Here is a 17406-nt window from a genome sequence, read left to right as displayed (position 1 = left end):
CCAACAGATTTCACAAGCAGCAGCAATCACGCAGACTGGATGCACGTCACCAGAAATCTTTTCTGATTACAGAACATTTCCATAAATGAAGAGTGGACACCAATCTACTCTAGGAAGATTTAGGGGGCTAAAGCCAAAATTAAGCTACAGCGGTCCTCTAAACATGTCAGGATTACTGTCAGATCCTTCACTGGTTTCCAGGGCAATTTCTTTGGGTTGACAAGTCCGTACCGCCCCCCACACCCCAGTTTTTTCTTTACAAATTACTATTCTTCCACACAACAACAGGAGGCTTCCTGCTGACCTCTTACCTATTTCACGGTGTGACTTAATGTTTGTCGGAAGGAAATAGAAAGCTATGAATTACTCACTGGCTTATCACTAATTGTATTTAGAGATAGGTTTCACCCGCCTTTCCACATCACAAAGGCATGGCACTCTGTCCTCCATGATTTTTTTCAGTATATAAAGCCTCATCTACACGGGTAGATGAGGCTGTGATCCGGTGGCTCGATTAGCCGCCGGATCGCCTCTTCAGCGATCCCTGCGCATGCCCGCCGCGTCCCCGGTCGCCGCATACGATTCCCCGCTCGATTCCCTGGCATTGTCCCCTCGCGGGGAGTGAGCAGGGAATCGGCGGTGGAGAGATCCGTCCTGTCAGATCTTATCAATCGAGCCGCATCAGCGGCTCGGTTGATAAGGAACATCGCGGCCGCATCTACGCGTGTAGATGCGGCTTTAAGAGCCAGAAAACAGCTGAACTAAAGAGGGATTCTTATATGCACACTATGACATTGTGGACAAATCCTGTTGATATGAAAAAAACAAAACAGTGTCTGCCCACCAGAGAAGATACATACCTTATCGGTCATATAATGAGTGATGTGGGTTGAGTAGGGACCCTTTTGAACATAGGGAACCTCAACGCTGGTGAAAGGACTTAGTGCAGAACGCTTGTGCATGCAATTTATTTTGGAAGCAAATATCCTCCATTTGCGCAACCAAATACAACTCGCATTCCAGTTTTTATTATTACTACAGTTCCAGCTCGCTGTGTTTGAGTGCAGAGTGTTAATGACAGTTTGTATATAACTAAGACTGACCGAGGAATGAACACGCGCACATAAAGTTTGAAAATAACTTGTCATTTAAAACATAAAAGTTTACAGATTTGCTCATTTCCATTATGCTAGGTACAAACGATGCAATTTCTGGACAGATTTACTGTCAGATCGATTATTTCCAACATGTCCGATCTGATTTCCGTCGATTTTTCATAGAAGAGTGAATAGAAAAAGATCGAAAAATCAATTGGAAATCAGTTTGGGCATGTTACAAAAAAAAAAAATTGATCTGAGCAAATCTGTCAGAAAATTGCATCATGTGTACCTAGCATTACAGTGGGTAAAAAGGCAAGAATGGAAAGATACTTCCTGTGTAATGTCAGGGTAAAAAAAAATGCAAAGCAATACCCTGTCCAACAGTATGGCCTGAATCCCACTTACTGTAATTGCTCAGGGTGGGAGGGTGTCTGGGGACCCTACAGCAAGCATGACAAAATAGCTCAGCTGAATGGCAGAACAAGTATGTTCAATGTTGAATTGTTATGTTGATTATCTGTACACGTAATCTTGCCCTGTGCCCTTCTCAGAATGCATCTACTTTACTTGTAATGACTTGGCTTATATAGGAACATAACAGATGCAGCTTATAGACTGTCTTAAATGTTTGACGACTGGGTTTCTTCCAAACTCATGACAGGCTTGGTACATATTTTTCTTATTTTTTTCTCAAGTCTTGAGGCTTCCTGTACTTGAATAAATATGGTAAGGCTATATAAAAAGAGACTTGTGTTGTGTTCAGTGAAGGCCTGGATACAGCAAAGCTCTGATGCAGGAAATGACAGCAATGGTTGGAGCTGATGCATACTGGAGGCCGTCATGGAGTGAAAGAAGCTCTGTATTGCAAACAGGTATGCTGGACCCAACCCATGGAAATAAGCACTTTGTAAACAAACTATAAACCTCACCAAGCTTCCTTTCTACTCAAAAAAAAATAAAAAATAAAAAAAGCAACTGGCAGGACCTTACTGCCTTACTGGAATAACCATGCAAGACAGTCTTCCAGCTGCCCTCATTCAAACCAAACAAGCCCACTTTATGTTCTATGACTTTTTAGGTATGGAAAGTAGAGGCTGCTGAAAAGCTGCTCTGTGTCATGTTCAAGCTACTTAGCATTTCTCATTCACAGAGAAGCAGAGTTACGGCTCAGAGAGCTCTGACTGAACACAGCATCAGGGTGAATATATGTATTTACATATAAACAAGCATATGCTGCATTCATATAGGTGTCAGATGTGGCAGTCCAACAGCCAAGACTCCCCCCAGTATTAAGCGTCATACTATAAACACAGAAGGCATCTTGCAGCTGGATCAGAAAACCAAGGATGTACAAGAGTTTCCAAGCAGCTTAGCTTACATAATAAACACTGCTAAGAATAAAGTGCTATGTGCAAAGTGGAGTACGAAGGGGAAGCCTCGATTCTGAAGACTTGCTGCCCCTGTTCTATTACTTAAAGAGAACCAGAGATGAAGCAACCTCATGTATTTTACCTTATAAATCAGTGGGAACATGACAGTAAACACCTAATCTGCTCTTTGTTACATTGTTCTCTGTTTAATTTGCCTGTTATCACCTCTAAGATAAGAATCCCGACTAAGCAGTCGGTCTGGCTTTGCTACAGAATAATTATAGCCGAGACTGTGTTCTTTGCTGTCTTCAAGTCCAAGCCTGCCCCCTGCTGGCTTTGCTCAGGAATCATTATAGCTGAGTCATTATAGCAAAGCCAGAATCAATGCTCAGTCCGGGATTCTTATCTCAGCTAGATAACAGACACTTTTAGCAGTGAGGATGGAACAGAGAGCATGGTAAATGTTTTCTCTAATGTTCCCACTGATTTCTATGGTAAAATACACAAGGGTGCTTCGTCTCTGGTTCACTTTAAAGAGACACTGAAGCGAAAACAAAATTATGATATTATGATTTGTATGTGTAGTACAGCTAACAAATAAAACATTAAGATCAGATACATCAGTCTAATGGTTTCCAGTACAGGAAGAGTTAAGAAACTCCAGTTATCTCTATGCAAACAAGCCATTAACTCTCCGACTAAGTCTTAAGGTAGCCATACACTGGTCGATTTCCCATCAGACAGATCCCTATCTGATCGAATCTGATCAGAGAGGGATCGTATGGCTACCTTTACTGCAAACAGATTGTGAACCGATTTCAGCCTGAAACCTTTCACAATCTGTTGTGGTGGTGGTGCTGCCGCCGCTCCCCCCGCCCGCATACATTACCTGCTCCGCCGGCGCGACTCCCAGGTCTCCACTCTTCTTCTCCGCTCTGGTCTCCGGCATGCTTCCCTTCTTCCTGTCTGGGGGAAGTTTAAACAGTAGAGCGCCCTCTACTGTTTAAACTTCCTGCCGGGACAGGAAGAAGGGAAGCATGCCGGAGCCCAGACCAGAGCGGAGAAAAAGAGCGGAGACCCCGGGAGTCGCGCCGGCGAAGCAGGTAGTGTATTGCGGCTCTATTGTGTCGGTCGTCGGGCACTCGAACGCCACTAGCGATGCGCTCTTTACCCGCGGGCGATCGGCGGTTATTTTCCGCACGGCGCGATCGACGGGATCGGACAGAATGGATCGAAATTCGTCATGTAGTTATCTGACTTTTATTATCTCAACTGTAAGTGAACTGTTTTCTTTTCCTCTGCTAGAGGAGAGGTCATTACTTCACAGACTGCTCTGAAAGACTCATTTTGAATGCTGAGTGTTGTGTAATCTGCACATATTATAGAATGATGCAATGTTAGAAAAAACACTATATACCTGAAAATAAAAGTATGAGAATATTTTCTTTGCTGCTAATCTTCTAGTAATTATTCATAGTACACAACCAATTCACTATATCATATATATTTTTTCGCTTCAGTGTCTCTTTAACAGTTACAGTGGTGTGAAAAACTATTTGCCCCCTTCCTGATTTCTTATTCTTTTGCATGTTTGTCACACTTAAATGTTTCTGCTCATCAAAAACCGTTAACTATTAGTCAAAGATAACATAATTGAACACAAAATGCAGTTTTAAATGATGGCTTTTATTATTTAGTGAGAAAAAAAACTCCAAATCTACATGGCCCTGTGTGAAAAAGTGATTTCCCCCCTTGTTAAAAAAAAAAATAACTTAACTGTGGTTTATCACACCTGAGTTCAATTTCTGTAGTCACCCCCAGGCCTGATTACTGCCACACCTGTTTCAATCAAGAAATCGCTTAAATAGGAGCTATCTGACACAGAGAAGTAGATCAAAAGCACCTCAAAAGCTAGACATCATGTCAAGATCCAAAGAAATTCAGGAACAAATCAGAACAAAAAGTACTGTAATTGAGATCTATCAGTCTGGTAAAGGTTATAAAGCCATTTCTAAAGCTTTGGGACTCCAGCGAACCACAGTGAGAGCCATTATCCACAAATGGCAAAAACAAGGAACAGTGATGAACCTTCCCAGGAGTGGCCGGCCGACCAAAATTACCCCAAGAGCGCAGAGAAAACTCATCCGAGAGGCCACAAAAGACCCCAGGACTACATCTAAAGAACTGCCGGCCTCACTTGCCTCAATTAAGGTCAGTGTTCACGACTCCACCATAAGAGACTGGGCAAAAACGGCCTGCATGGCAGATATCCAAGGCGCAAACCACTTTTAAGCAAAAAAAACATTAAGGCTCGTCTCAATTTTGCTAAAAAAAATCTCAATGATTGCCAAGACTTTTGGAAAAATACCTTGTGGACCGACGAGACAAAAGTTTAACTTTTTGGAAGGTGCGTGTCCCGTTACATCTGGCGTAGAAGTAACAGCATTTCAGCAAAAGAACATCATACCAAGAGTAAAATATGGTGGTGGTAGTGCGATGGTCTGGGGTTGTTTTGCTGCTTCAGGACCTGGAAGGCTTGCTGTCATAGATGGAACCATGAATTCTACTGTCTACCAAAAAATCCTGAAGGAGAATGTCCGGCCATCTGTTCGTTAACTCAAGCTGAAGCGATCTTGGGTGCTGCAGCAGGACAATTACCCAAAACACACCAGCAAATCCACCTCTGAATGGCTGAAGAAAAACAAAAAGACGACTTTGGAGTGGCCTAGTCAAAGTCCTGACCTGAATCCTATTGAGATGTTGTGGCATGACCTTAAAAAGACGGTTCATGCTAGAAAACCCTCAAATAAAGCTGAATTACAACAATTCTGCAAAAATGAGTGGGCCAAAATTCCTCCAGAGAGCTGTAAAAAAGACTCGTTGCAAGTTATCGGAAAACGCTTGAATGCAGTTATTGCTGCTAAGAGTGGCCCAACCGGTTATTAGGTTCAGGGGGCAATTTCTTTTTCACACAGGGCCATGTAGGTTTTGAGTTTTTTTTTCTCACTAAAAATTAAAAACCATCATTTAAACCTGCATTTTGTGTTCAATTATGTTATCTGACTAATAGTTAACGTTTTTTGATGAGCAGAAACATTTAAGTGTGACAAACATGCAAAAGAATATGAAATCAGGAAGGGGGCAAATAGTTTTTCACACCACTGTATGTGATACCAAAGCTATACAGCCTACTGTAATACATTCAAACATTTGGGTGAATACAGACATTCAAGTCATAATTACAGGACTTTGCACATAAATCTCTGCATTTATGTGGCATACAGTACCAGTCAAAAGTGAGCACACCTACATTTGTTTTTTTTTTAAATGTTTATTTTCCTTTACAGTGTAAAGGAAAAAGAAAACCTATGAAAACACAGAATTATATAGTAAATGTGTTAAATAAAAGTATGTTTTAGATTCTTCAAAGCAGCCTTTATGAGGTGTCACCTGGAATGGCTTTCAATTAACAGGTGTGTCTTTGTCAAAAGCTATGTTTGTGGAACTTGCCTTCTGCAGCTAGGTACACCTGCATTATTACTGTCGACTGCAGGGTTCAGGACTCGATCCCTCAGGCAATAAGTCAAGGTAGAGTGCTGTACAGACAACTTCCCTCGCCTAAAGGCTAGCAAAGTAGAGTTGCTGCACAGAAGCTTCCCTTGTCCAGTGGCCAATCTGTAGCTAAGAAGGCAAAGGAACTACGACAGAAGTGGCTTGTGCAGGTGAGGTGAAAAGATCAATGTGCGTGGAGGTTGATATGGTGTTGTCACTAAAGGTGGCCATACACTGGCCCGATTCCCGGCCGTTTCGACAGCAGATTCGATCCTGGGATCGAATCTGCTGCCAATCGTTCGCGGTAAACGCCGCCGACGATCCGATTTCCTCCCGAAATCGGATCGGTCCGTCGATCGCGCCGTGCGGGAAATTACCCTCGATCGCCCGCGGGTAAAGTGCGCGTCGCTAGCGGCGGCCGATCCGATGAAAAATACATTACCTGATGCGGGCTCCCGGGCGTCTTCTCCGCATCTTCTCAGCGCTGCACCCGCTCCATCCCGGCGCTTCCTGGGTCACTGCAGTGACCCAGGAAGTTCAAATAGAGGGCGCTCTATTTGAACTTCCTGGTCACGGAGTGACACAGGAAGCGCCGAGATGGAGCAAGAACAGAGCGGTGCAGCGTGGAGAAGATGCCCGGGAGCCAGCGTCAGGTAATGTATGGGGGGGGGGGGGGACAGGCGGCAGGAGCAGCTGAACAGATTGTGATCGGTTTCAGGCTGAAATCGATTCACAATCTGTTTGCAGTAAAGGCAGCCATACGATCCCTATCTGATCAGATTCGATCAGATAGGGATCTGTCAGCTGGTCGATCTGATGGCACATCGACCAGTGTATGGCTGCCTTAAAGCTCATGGTATGCCAGATCTTAAATGTTGGATGGCTGCCAGTACACATGCTAGACCTTAACAGCTGCCTCGGGTGAGTGTTCTCTAACACGGGTATCTAGGTTTATGGTGGTTGTGGAAACCACACGTACGGTTGTACAGGGTAAGTGTTAGTACATAGTTCTACACAATGAATAACTGTTTCACCTACGGTTGGACTCCATATTATAGCAGGAATCGCTCAAGAAACAGCTCCATCATTAATTTAAAACCTAGAAGTCAATCAATCCAGAAAGGACTAAGTTTAAAGGAAAAAACATCTAAACGTTTGAATGGTACTGTATATAATGTCTATGGAATAATGAGAGTATATCACACAAGTATACATCCAAATGAGTTTGGAATGGGCTAAACCAATAATAGTAATGCCAGTAATATATTATACTATGTAAGAGGTATAGCTTGCATGAAACACCTATTCCACCCTATCCTCACACTAAACCTATTGTGAACCTCTGACACTAGCCTTCCTGCCGCAACGGCCCAACACTAGCCATCCTGCCGCAACGGCCCAACACTAACCTTCCTGCCGCAACGGCCCAACACTAACCTTCCTGCCGCAACGGCCCAACACTAACCTTCCTGCCGCAACGGCCCAACACTAACCTTCCTGCCGCAACGGCCCAACACTAACCTTCCTGCCGCAACGGCCCAACACTAACCTTCCTGCCGCAACGGCCCAACACTAACCTTCCTGCCGCAACGGCCCAACATTAACCTTCCTGCCGCAACGGCCCAACACTAACCTTCCTGCCGCAACGGCAGGATGGAGCGAGATATGATGTCCCAGATGTGCTTAATTGGACTTCGGTCTGGGAAGGGGCGGGTCAGTCCATAGCATCATTGCCTTTGTCTCGCAAGAACTACTGACACTACAGCCACATGAGGTCTAGCATTGTCTTACATTAGGAGGAACCCAGGTCCAACAGCACCAGCATATGGTCTCACAAGGGGTCATAGGATCTCATCTCGGTATGGCAGTCAAGCTACCTCTAGCGAGCACATTGTTAGCTGTGCAGCCCCTCAAATAAATTTCACACCACGCCATTACAGGCCCACTGCCAAACCGGTCATGCTGGAGGATGTTGCAGGCTGCAGAACGTTCTCCACGGCGTCTCCAGACTCTGTCACATCTGTCACGTGCTTCGTGTGAACCTGCTTTCAACTGTGAAGAGCACAGGGTGCCAGTGGCGAATTTTCCAATCTTGGTGTTCTCTGACAAATGCCAAACGTCCTGCATGATGTTGGGCTGTAAGCACAACCCCCACCTGTGGATGTTGGGCCCTTATACCAACCTCATGGAGTTTCTGACCGTTTGAGCAGACAAATGCACATTTGCGGCCCCGCTGAAGGTCATTTTGCAGGGATCTGGCAGTGCTCCTTGCACAATGGGCGGAGGTAGTGGTCCTACTGCTGGGTTATTGCCCTCCTCCAGCCGCCTCCACCACTCCTAATGTACTGGTTTGACTCCTGCCAACGCATCCCTGCTCTGGACACTACACTGACAGACACAGCAAACCTCCATGCCACAGCTCGCATTGATGTGCAATCCTGGATGAGTTTAACTACCTGAGCCACTTGTGTGGGTTGTATACTCACTCATGCTACCACTAGAGCAGTGTTTCTCAAACCTGTCCTTGTGACTCCCCAACGGTGCATGTTTTGCAGGCAGCCTCATCTATGCAACAGGTGGAGTAATTAGTGTCTCAGCTACATGGAATCCACCTAGCTGAGACACCAATTACCCTACCTGTGCATAGGTGAGGTTGCCAGCAAAACATGCACCGTTAGAGAATCATGAGGACAGGTTTGAGAAACACTGCACTCGCAGTGTTCAAAAGTGACCAAATCATCAGCCAGAAAGCATAGGAACTAAGAAGTGGTCTGTGGACACCATCTGCAGAACCACTTCTTTATTGGGGACATCTCGCTACTTACCTGCCTATAATGTCCACCCTGTTGTCTATTCCATTTGCACATAGCATGTGAAATTGATTGTCAATTAGTGTTGCTAGCTACGTGGACAATTTCCCAGAAGTGTGACTGACTTAGTTACATTGTGTTTAAGCGTTCCCTTTATTTTTTTGAGCAGTGTATATAGACACTCTACCTTCAATTAAACCTGTAGTAGCTCCAAAGGTATACATTCAAAAGTCAGATTGGCATTAAAATGAGTTGGGCTCTTGTGCATTTCTGGAAGCTGAACATTATCACACTTTCCGGAACATATATCAGGCAAAAGATACGTATTACTACGACATGTAGCTTTCAGTAAGTTCTCTGTATTTTTCATTACACAATCAGTTAAGATGATCCAGGTTTGTCGTAGGTGTGGGCACTTGGCTCTGCAGCCTAATGCTCTTTGGTGGTTTTCATGTACAAAGAGGTACCGACACAAATATGTGTAACATGCTGTGCCATTACTGAACAGGAAGTAAACTGTGGCTTTCAAAGCATCAAAACACCTTCATTGTTAAAGTCTAGGCTGGGGATGTGAGGCGGCACCACAATAGATACTGTAAGTTTAGCAGCCTTTCAAAACAAGAGGAGAGAGGTTATAAAATATAGGATAGAAAAAATGAGCCGCATGGCAAGCAGAGGTTTGGTTGTTGTATTCCCTGATTATTGAGACTGCATGCGTCCACAGAGTTAAATGTGATGATGTGTATTGGCAGAGTTAGCTTGGAACTGGTTTGCTTTTAAATACGTTATTTTCCCAGAGAAAAAAAAATGACTGCTACCATGGAACATTCTGTACTTCTCTTTATAGAGCATTAAGTCAACCCTTTATCAAGTCTGTTCCAAAAATAAAGTCTTCTGAAAGGAACTCCACTCAAACGTGAAGGAGAGAGAGCTGGCTCATATATTCTTGTTTAAATCGTTGTCCCCACTGTGCAGATATAAAAAGGCTCACATCAATCTTCAGTACGACTCCTCTCTGTTGTGGATTCTGTAACAGAGTGGCTAAACCAAACATACCATACAAGCTTTAACCCTTCCCAATCCTGTATCAGTTTAGCATTTGCATTTTCCAGTTCAGGCCCAATGTCAGACAGTCCCACACAGGAAAATATAGCTGCCGCTAGGGCACTTGAGAGTGAACCAGCCCGAAACATGTTGGGGTCTACTGTATTTTCTGGCATAGCAATTCATTGGTTGAGCCCTTGTTCTTTGCATCTGAAGCAAGCTATAAACCCCATTTCCCAGAAAATAAGACCTATCCCAAAAATAAGCCCTTGCATGATTTTTCAGGATTTGAGAATGCTCCAAATATAAGCCATGCTCCAAATAAGCTCTAGTTACAGTTTATAAAAGTAAATTTAAAGCATGTCCTGGCAGCTACAGTATACATGTCAAAATGTTAAAAGAGCCCGAGAGGGGCTCATGAAATAAAATAAAAAATAAATAAAATAAAAAAAAAAACACGAAACTAGGCTACCTATGCAGGGGGCTAAGTGGATCAGGTAGCCACCAAAGCCGCAGCTCCTTAGAAAGCAGCAGTGTGGTGACACAGAGGCATGTCATGAGGCAAAGAACATGCCTCTGAGTCCTATCTGCGCAGGCCCACGCCACACGTGCACAATCGTGTGCCGCCCCGGCCCCCTGCCTGTCCTGCTCCCGTCCAACGGCTGTCCCTGCGGAACATGCACAGTAGCAACAAGCAGGGACACACACGGACTTGGGACGCAGAGACACAGGGGTTTTATTAGGTAGGATTACAGCCTTACACACAAGATTAGAGGAACACAAAGCATTAAACGCAGTGTGATAATTTGAAATCATTACAGTAGAATCACAATTATCTGGCACCTATAGGCATTGGTAAATGCCAGTAGTTTCTGGTATTAAAAATAGGTTTAACTAATAATCCTATACCAAAGTGTACCCAAGGCAAAGTATATAAAAAAAAAGCCTCTGGATCCTGCAGACTCTTCCCACGTCCTCTTGGCCCCCACACTCATTGCACACGTGAACCCCCAAAACATATCTGACAAGAGCTTGTATGTGGCTGCACTCCTTTTCATGTACAAGCACAGCCATAGTGTGCGAGTACAGCCGCGCCTGAGCAGTAAGCCAGAGCTGCTCGTCAACAAGTACCAGCACGGCCACGCTTCTGCATTGAGAGGAGCACAGACAACAATCAAGTTGTTCCTGGGCAGCATCAGTGGTCTCCAGGACGTGGGAAGTCTCTGCAGGATCCTGAGGCTTCCCTCTTAGGCAAAGATCTTTTTTTGTTTAGGTTCATCTCAGGTTTTCTTTAAAAGGACAACTGTAAGGATAAGGAGGCTGCCATATTTATATCCTTTTAAGCAATACCACCTACCTGGCTATCCTACTAATCCTTTGCCTCTAATATTTGTAGCCACAGACCTGTAGTCACTGTGACAAGCATGCAGCAGATCAGGTGTTTCTGAAATTGTCCAATCTGACAAGATTATCTACATGCTATTTTTCTGGTGTGATTCACACACTAATGCAGCCAAATAGAATAACTGGTATTGTTTAACAGGAAATAAATATGGCAGCCTCCATATCCCTCTCATTACAGTTGTCCTTTAATGTTAAAACAGGATTAAAAAAAAAAAGAAATAAAAACAATGTAATGTAACATCTTTATTACAGTAAAATGTGCTGTAAAATAGAGCTTTGTGTACCCTGCAAAATAAACAGATGAGAAAAACAATTGCATCTATCCTCCTCCTCCTAAAATGACTTCTATATCCCACAGTTTTAATTTTATATTTAAATCTAGTTTTTAAGTTTTTACTGTTTCATTGTGTTTGCTCATTGACGCCTTCATTGAAGTATGCTAGAGCTCAAATCTAGGAATTATTGACCCTTTTTATCTCTTTCCTGCTCCAGGAAGCCATTTACTGACAGGAAAGTGGTTTATTACTGTAATTTCTTATCAGTGAGGGTTATGCTATATTCTGACCCAGTCCCGACACGGACAGAAACGGTCACTTGCATACCTGATGTTTAACTCTTTCAGGCAGAGAAAGAAAAAAAAGGAACATAGCCTAATTATTTTTGTGCTTGGCACTGTACATACACATGTATCTCATGTCACCTCGTGTGTCTTAAGCAAATCAGTTTGCAAAATACTCACCAAGTCTAGTGCAGAACCTCCACCTAAGTACTCCATAATGATCCATAGCTTTGTGCCCTACAAAACAAAACAGTTGAGTTAAAGGTTTGGTTAATGGGACAGAGCATTAAACAAACAGTCCTTTCAGTAGCCATTGCACTGTGAATTGGTGGCTGCAACAGCTACAAAACAGTACTAATTGTTAGAAAACTCATTTACTTGTAACCTTATTTCTATAAAGAGTAGTAATTCTATATACAGTAAGTCACTCTGTGTGGATTTGCACCACTCATCACACTGCTTCTGGAGAGACTGTGCTTTTTGAGTGAGGAACTCTGCATTCCAGCTCTGTTGGGCACCCTGAGGCCACCCCCAACTTTGTAGAGACCTGTAACCCATAGACAGAGTTTGAGACCATTTGTGATGACTGATTAACTGGGAAGCTGAAGAGAATACTGAGATAATCCGCCGGGCTAATAGCTATCCCAAGGCACAAGGGGCAGCCCCAACAGTCTAGCATGTGTACAAAGGATTTGTTCCAATGAAAATGGGAAGTAGTGCATTTGGCTGTACCAGTTCAAAGCTACATAGAATTTGCAGTTCTCAGCATCTCCCTGAACCCCTCTACCAAAGATACGACATAGGAGCGTGTGTGTTCAGTTCATGTTTACAATGGATATACAAAGCACATTCAAGACAAATGAGGGCTTCGGCTGCAGAAATTTTTACAAACACAAAGCGTAACTTAAAGAGAATCTGTATTGTTAAAATCGCTCAAAAGTAAACATATCAGTGCGTTAGGGGACATCTATTACCCTCTGTCACAATTTCGCCGCTCCTCGCCGCATTAAAAGTGGTTAAAAACAGTTTTAAAAATTTTGTTTGTAAACAAACAAAATGGCCACCAAAACAGGAAGTAGGTTCATTTACAGTATGTCCACACATAGAAAAATACATCCATACACAAGCAGGCTGTATACACCCTTCCTTTTAAATCTCAAAAGATTTTTTGTGTGTTTTTCCCCCTGTTCTCATGCACTGAAGTTTCAGGCTGCTCTTTTCTTCCTGCAAACAGCTTTGCCCTTGTTTGTAATTCCTCAGTATGTGAAAGCCCAGCCAGCTCAGAGGACGATTTATCCAGCTTATAAAAGATAAGAGAGAAGAGAAGCTGCTCAAATCTAAATAACACACAGGCAGTGTGCAGAGAGGGGCCGGGAAGGGGGAGTTCATAGCAGAACCACAACACTGAAGAACTTGGCAGCCTTCCAGACACAGGCCGACAAGTCTGACAGGGGAAAGATACATTGATTTATTATGCTGGGAATACACGTTTCGTTTTTGCCTTCGTTTAAACCTTCGTTTCGATTGTGCCTTTTGTCCTTTTCGATCCCGAAATAATCGACCGTACGGTTAATATCACCCCCCCACGGTTTCGTTTTTTTTCGATTCTGATGGTTTCGTTTTTCCAATGATCGAAGGCTGCAAAGAAACGAAACGTAGTACAGGGACGGACAGCATAAACGAATATATAATCGATCTGAACAGCCATCAAGCCTACCAATGGCTCAATTAAATGGATAAAGAGATAATATCAAACATGTTCGATCACTAGTCGTTCGTTTTTGGGGTCTATTAATCAAAACTATAATGAGATTATGACTATTTTCACATACGTTTTCAACACTCGATTCGTTTACCGAACGAATCGAAGGCTAAAACGAAGGCTAAAACGAAACGTGTATTCCCAGCATTACAGAGACAGTGATAGTATAAAGTGCTGCAGTAAGCAGATTAGAATAACTTTTGGAACTTGTAGGATGATTAAAAACAGGATGCAATTTTTGTTACAGAGTCTCTTTAACAGATCATATGATAGTCCACATAAAAGGAGGACAGATGCATAAAACAGAATAAGTCATGGTAACATTCAGAGAAGCCTGACGCACGTTTGGCTACCACAAAACAGTCACCTCTTCAGAGGCATGAGTAAAAGCAGATATCTCTGATATATAAAAATCTACAGGATCCCTTCAATAGAATATCAAGAAAATCAAACACATTGGACTGTTTCCAAGGACCACTTCACAAGATCAGTACCACAGCATCTGCATAAAGCCAAATAGATTAGATGTATAAAGGGAGATGCTGGTTTATTAACATCCCAACGTAAACCAGCAGGTGCTCAATGCCCTTGCATGCAGAGAGGAGTGGTGGTGTGGTGGGATGCAGTTTAAAAGCAAGTGGCTGCTTATATAGGTTTACATTGGATTCCTCAAGTCCATTAAAGAGGCACAGCATATGACCTATACAACATATAGTAGACTGTAGTAAAACGCTCAGGACACCCACTTTTACCTTATTCTGGTTTCAGCATCAAGAAACACTTCCTATATCTATATATTGCTGCATATTGGTAAAGCCCTGCCCTCCCAGCGATGTCACAGCTTAGGCTGTTTAGCCATGTTGAATTCTCCCAACCCACCTTTCTAGGAGAGCAGGTATTTTATTCTATTGGCTTGACCCTTAAGGACCAGAGACCGCTGGCACCATAAACCAGGGCTCAATACCATCACGCCACACAGAATCACTGCCACCGCCCATCACCCATGTCCACTCATTCTGCCATCACTATGATGGCAAAGCTCTGTGAGCCAGTCAGAAGCAGATTTCATTGGCTATTGACCCGGTCATCAATGCGAGCCAACGTGACTGGCTCAGTCAGGGATGGGCTTTCGAGTAGTATACTACTCGAATTCAAAATTCAAATGAAGTCGAATGACTTCACGTGTGACCACATGCTTGAAAGAGGAAGTGCTGTAGTGAGTCATGCAACGCGGCTTTCATTAAGCCTACGATGCGTAATGGAACTCAGACGTTCCCGAAGACTTCTGGGTAAGTTAACCTCCCGTTGCCTGTGGTCACACGAAGTCTTTAGACTTCATTTGAATTCCGAATTCGAGTAGTACACTACTCGATAGCCCATCCCGGGTCAGTGATCATGAGGTCAAGAGCCAATTAAATCTGCTCCTGACTGGCTCACAGAGCTCTGCCCATCTCTTCATAGGGGATTCTCAGGACTTTATTTTAAAAAAGCACTTCATGAACGGCGGCTGCTCAATCCAACTGCCACAATAGTGTGCAAACAGGTGGGGGTGGCCAGCATGTTTGTATAGATGCTTTCCAGGGAGTGCTTTTTAAACAAAATAAGTGAAATACTTAGAATCCCCCCCCCCCCCCCATGAAGCAATGGACTAGTCAAAAAACTGTCAGTTCCATCAGATCTATACTAACTACTGCACTTGACAGCAATATAGCAAAAAGGTAATTTACAGCCTATTTTACTCTGGAACAAACACTTTATGTGTTTACATGTATTTTAAAAAATTTACACTTTTTGCGTTAGTGGTTCATTAAGGAAAGGGTGAGGGAATATTTAATAATAAGCAAAACAACTTTTTTTTCTTCTTTTAAGAGGGAATAAAATTACTTATTTTAATATTCATTACATTTTTTTTAGTACAGTTCCTCTTTAAATACATTCTCCCTAAATATACTTTCAGAAAATAAATGTATATGAAAGGTGATTAAAAAAACACAGGTTTGTGATACTAAAAAGGTGGGTCTTGTTTATGAAACTACTGGTGGTAAATGTACTGCCACACAAAGCAACCAAACTGTTTTCTTCCATTTGCCACACTCTAGAAAACCCATATGGAATTTGGTTGGTCGCCAGAGACCACACCTCCAGCAGTTTCTCTCAGGGAGCTGCTGCAGTGAGCCCAGGCTGCCAGCTTGGCCTGGCACACCGAGCTCTAACTGCACAGCGAACACCAGGGATGTCTGGGCCCAATATAAATAAGGAAATATTGGACAGAAAAAAGCCTTACTAATTTTAGCAGTTTCAACAATATTCGTCACAAGCAAGCTTTTGTAGGAACGTGTACTTTTCCAAATTACTGGCCTGTCATTTGCCTGCGGTTTCTGTCCACAGTGACAGCTAATAATTACAACAGTGTAAGCATCAGATTGACATTTTTTTCCAACACAATACTGCAGAGCAGAGATGGATGTTTTCCAGAAGCCAGGTGACTAATACAAGGGAACAGTTTACAGATTTCTGGAAGATATTTCTAAAGGCTACATTTACGCATCTCTCAGTATCGTCTGAATCTTAATGTATTGTGAATCACCTGAACTGATGAAAGCGGAAAACCCCTCGACACCGCTACAATGAACTACAGAGATTCTCCCTTTGTCTGATGAAATAGGATCATCCCCGTATCACAAAATTCTTGGATTAATAAAAAGGATCAGTTTTTCCCACAAGTTCTTCGCCCTTCCTTGCGGCATTGGCATTAGTCTGAATGGAAGCCTGTAAGTGTTTTATAGCACAGTGCACTCCCATCTACAATTTATTACCGAACATAATCCCAGTGGCATGCAGGACTCTGAAGTCGGTATAAAATCCCTCTGAGGGCTCTTTTCCACTATGAAATGCAATCGCGAATGCGATCGCAATCGCGTTTCAATTTCCACCATGCGATTGCGATTGAGCTACTATATTCATTATAGTCCAGCTCAATCGCATACAAAACGCGGCAGGACGACGATTGCGCTTTGACCAAAATCGCATCGCAATCGGATCGCACTAATGGAAAATGCTGTTGCAGTTTCCATTAGTTTAATGTACCTTACGATTTGCGATCAGAAGCAAATCGCAGGCTAGTGGAAAAAGGCCCTGACTCAAACTCCTCAGTTTATGATTTCACTGACTCAGAATCCTCACTCCAGCATGTAGTCTGCATAATAAGATTCACTGGTGCCCCATATCTGCTGGGTTCCAGAAGGTAGCCCTGCCACCTTGCAGAAAAAGGCCTCTACCTTTTCTATATCCAATATAGAAAAGGTCAGGGCCATTTTCTGCAAGGGGGCAGATAAATGCACTGGAACCCAGCTGTTCCAGGGTTCCAGTGAATCTTCTTACACAATGGGGTCGATTCATAAAGCATTAACGCATTTGGTAATGCAGAAAACAGCTGACTTTACCGATCACTTAGCAAAATGTCAATTCTTAAAGGCTGTTACCGCATGAAAAGCTGAACGTACCGAGCAGTGAGGTAAATTACCGACTTGTGCAGTAAATACCTCAACACGTCAGTAATTGTCAAGTCAATAAGCCTACAACAAGCGGCAAAGCCATGGAGGAATACAGTCTGTTATGAAGTGGGAAAAAAAGTGCAGATTCTGTGTGAGGAGACTGTGCTGGGAGCTGTGATTCACAAGCAGAAGTAGTGATAGCTGTGACTGACAGAAGCAGGGAGCCAATAGAAACGGCTCCTGTCTTCTGCAAGTCTGAATGTTGGAATCCGATAGGACCCGCAGCCTTCACATCATGTGTGGACTGGGCA

General features: G+C 43.2%; 1 protein-coding gene across 1 annotated transcript in view; it reads right to left on the bottom strand.

Moving 5' to 3' along the window:
- The window catches only part of STK26 (serine/threonine kinase 26), a 141858-nt gene that overhangs the window by 41731 nt on the left and 82721 nt on the right, over positions 1–17406 (bottom strand). The window contains exon 3 of the mRNA XM_068250935.1: positions 12020–12076. Coding sequence (XP_068107036.1) covers positions 12020–12076 — 57 coding nt within the window. The remainder of the gene's footprint in view (positions 1–12019; positions 12077–17406) is intronic.

This window comes from Hyperolius riggenbachi, chromosome 8, assembly GCF_040937935.1.
Source record: "Hyperolius riggenbachi isolate aHypRig1 chromosome 8, aHypRig1.pri, whole genome shotgun sequence".
In the NCBI taxonomy this organism is placed as follows: domain Eukaryota; kingdom Metazoa; phylum Chordata; class Amphibia; order Anura; family Hyperoliidae; genus Hyperolius; species Hyperolius riggenbachi.
Note: the sequence above shows the minus strand (reverse complement) of the source record. Positions and strands in the feature narration are given on the sequence as shown.